Source organism: Fragaria vesca, linkage group LG3 (genome assembly GCF_000184155.1).
Source record: "Fragaria vesca subsp. vesca linkage group LG3, FraVesHawaii_1.0, whole genome shotgun sequence".
Lineage (NCBI taxonomy): Eukaryota > Viridiplantae > Streptophyta > Magnoliopsida > Rosales > Rosaceae > Fragaria > Fragaria vesca.
In genome coordinates this window covers 11,925,796-11,928,573 of record NC_020493.1, presented here as the reverse complement: position 1 = coordinate 11,928,573, position 2,778 = coordinate 11,925,796, and the positions used below count along the sequence as shown (strand labels likewise).

At 40.0% G+C, this 2,778-nt stretch overlaps 1 protein-coding gene across 1 annotated transcript; it reads right to left on the bottom strand.

The window, feature by feature from the left end:
• Positions 1 to 872: 872 nt before the first annotated feature.
• Positions 873 to 2,778, bottom strand: LOC101295985 (UDP-glycosyltransferase 76E2-like). The gene is made up of 2 exons (XM_004294213.1): positions 2,181 to 2,778; positions 873 to 2,063 (listed from the first exon to the last, which is right to left on the bottom strand). The coding sequence occupies exons 1-2, from the start codon at positions 2,650 to 2,652 to the stop codon at positions 1,186 to 1,188; spliced, it is 1,350 nt and encodes a 449-aa protein (XP_004294261.1). The 5' UTR covers positions 2,653 to 2,778; the 3' UTR covers positions 873 to 1,185.

The window sequence follows — 2,778 nt, the reverse complement described above, 5'->3', positions numbered from 1 at the left end:
AAAGGGTATTTTAAGTATTTTAAACGGGTGAACAAAGTAGACTTACAATTAAAAATATATAAGTGGGGTGTGAAGAGAACGTGGGGTGAACAAAGTGGTTTGTAGGGTGGCAATAGACGCACCCTAATAATAATAAGAGTGATTCCTAGCTAATGTTTAAACGATCTAATATTCTGATCTAGTTTGTAAACTGCAACTTAATCTCTTTTTTCCACTCTTCCCCTCTTCCTTCATCTCCTTTTTCCACTTCAAATTAGTCACTAGGTTTCCTAATCTCCAATCAATTGAAGTGTCTATTTGCTGATAACGCATATGGTCTCGAGCTCATGTTTTTAGTATTTTTTTTCATGTATTAAAATATATAAATGTATTAATTATTTTCTGTGTCCAAGCCGTGTTAGATCTTAAATTTTTTGGATTTGCCGTGTCGTCGTGTCAGTGTCCATGTAACATGGTTTCTAACCCACATCACTCGAGTCTCTAAAGACCATGAGCATTTTGGGAACGTCAATGAGTGCCCAAACTAAAATAAAGGCCAAACTGGGAGGCAAGGTCGTCAGTCACAAACCATGATGAACAGTAAACTCCTATCACTGAGAGTGAGAATGCCGAGGCTTATCACTAAATAGGTTTAGGTTAATTTTTTTTTTATTACATAAATGTTTAGGTGAGAGTTTGTTTAGGCTTCCATTATCATTGTCAGGGGAAACATGTAACTTTAACGTTGAAGAACTTGCAATTCTAACGCTGAATAACTTACGATGAACACGTACCTGTCACATTAGCACCCAGTTATAGATATCACAGAAAAATTTACAGATCAAGAACCAAACTAGGCCTGCTGGCAATGAGGATTGAACTTGAATATGATCTCCACTACAGGTCCACCGTTACCAACTGAGCCAAACCTCTTTAGCTACACAAGGTTTACTTTTACACGACCAGATTTATACAAGTTTTAAGTTTTAAGATGAGCAAGGTAAATAGTTATAATTTCAAATTCTCAATAAAAGTAAAAGTCTAAAATTTTCATTAGCATAGAACGGACTTCTGGACAAAGTTTGCAAACATATCCTAGAAGCCTCATCTATCAATTTGACAAAGTTTGCAAACAGATCCTAGAAGCCTCATCTATGCAGATAGCTAGGACCAAGCTAATTGTGAAGAGGCTGCCGTTATTGCAGTTTAGAATCTGATGATGAGTTCAACAAGCTTATTCAAGAAATTGTAGGTAGATCCACCACTGCTCATAGAAACTTGTATTTTCTCCTTCATATCCTTAGCCCTCACCCTGATTTCCTCCCCATCGTTATCCACCAAAACTTTCCTAACAGCTCTCTCTATCTCTCCCCTCTCAAACACATCCCCCAATTCTATACCTAGTCTCCATACTTCGCTAACATGCCTTGCATGCACCTTCTGATCACCGAAACACGGTTTGCAAATCATCGGAACCCCTTCCGATATTCTTTCAAGAGTTGAATTCCAGCCACAATGAGTCCAAAACGCCCCCACAGCGCCATGAGCCAAAACTTCCCTTTGGGGTGCCCATTTCACTATGAAACCTCTTTCTCCAATAGCTTCTCTAAACTCTTGAGGCAACAGCTCTATCCAATCTGAACCGTTAATGGAGCCAGGTCTGATCACCCACAAGAAAGGTTGCTTGCTGTTAGCTAATCCCCAAGTCATTTCTGCTAGTTCTTTCTCACCAATGGATGCTACACTCCCCAAACTGACGTAGATAACTGACTTGTGAGACTGCTTGTCAAGCCACTCAATACAACTTGTGTCCTCTTCAAGTAAACTACTAATAGGGGCCGCTGTATTGAGTTTGTGAAGAGGGCCTACGCAAAAGATCGGTACTTGGCAATGTTCTTGGATCTGTGCTAGTGATGATTGATCAAGGCAGACTGTGGTATTACAAACTATGGCTGAAGATCTCCTAACATCATGCGAGTTAACTACTACTCTCAAAAAGTTCTCTAATGTGTCAAAGGTTGAGATGGGCAGATCCTTAAATCTGAGAAGATGAAGTTGGGGCACCGGGTCCAATGACACAGACTCTGTGATTAAGGAAATAAAATGTACATCAACTCTACCACTAAGCTTCAGCATCTTAGTTTGCATATATTTTCTATCAAAAGTAGTTTCATAACTTGGCATAATTGTTTGGCACATACCTGGGAAGGGAATGTGGCCTTTCGAATGAAGTTCTATGACAGTGCTACGAGCAAGAAAATTGGCCGCACTGGTAGTACGGAGGATGATGCTTGGGATGTTTAGATGATTAGCAGCAGCTGCAGAGAAGTACATGAATTCATCATAGATGATGCAGGTGATCTTCTTCTCCGGTTCTTGTTCCATTACTTGAGTAGTCAAACATTGTTCGAAACTCGATTTGCAATTTGCATTGATGGCCAACAGAATAGCTACTATATTCCCAGATGAGACTAGAGGAACAGTTAGGCCATCAGGAATCGGAATGAAGGTGAACTCCGGGTGGTTGGAAGGGCTAGGAGAGTTGAATTGGGTGTGAACGATGGTAATGGAAAATCCTTTCGAGTGAAGAAACGTACCTAACTGAAGCATAGGGTTTATGTGGCCTTGGTATGGACATGGAACCAGAACCAATCTTTGACCTTGCATCTCCATTACTCTGTCTCTTTTTCTTCACTCTCAGATATACACATACACAGATGGCTTGATGCAATCAATACTGTTTGGGATTCCGTGGAACTTTTAGAAGCAGAGCATGTCTATATATACTAATTTTGTCAT

Coding starts and splice junctions, on each gene's coding strand:
- LOC101295985 (XM_004294213.1), bottom strand. CDS start 2,652: ATGGAGATGCAAGGTCAAAGATTGGTTCTGGTTCCATGTCCATACCAA. Junction 2,064..2,180: donor AGGCCACATTCCCTTCCCAG/GTATGTGCCAAA, acceptor CCTTAATCACAG/AGTCTGTGTCATTGGACCCG.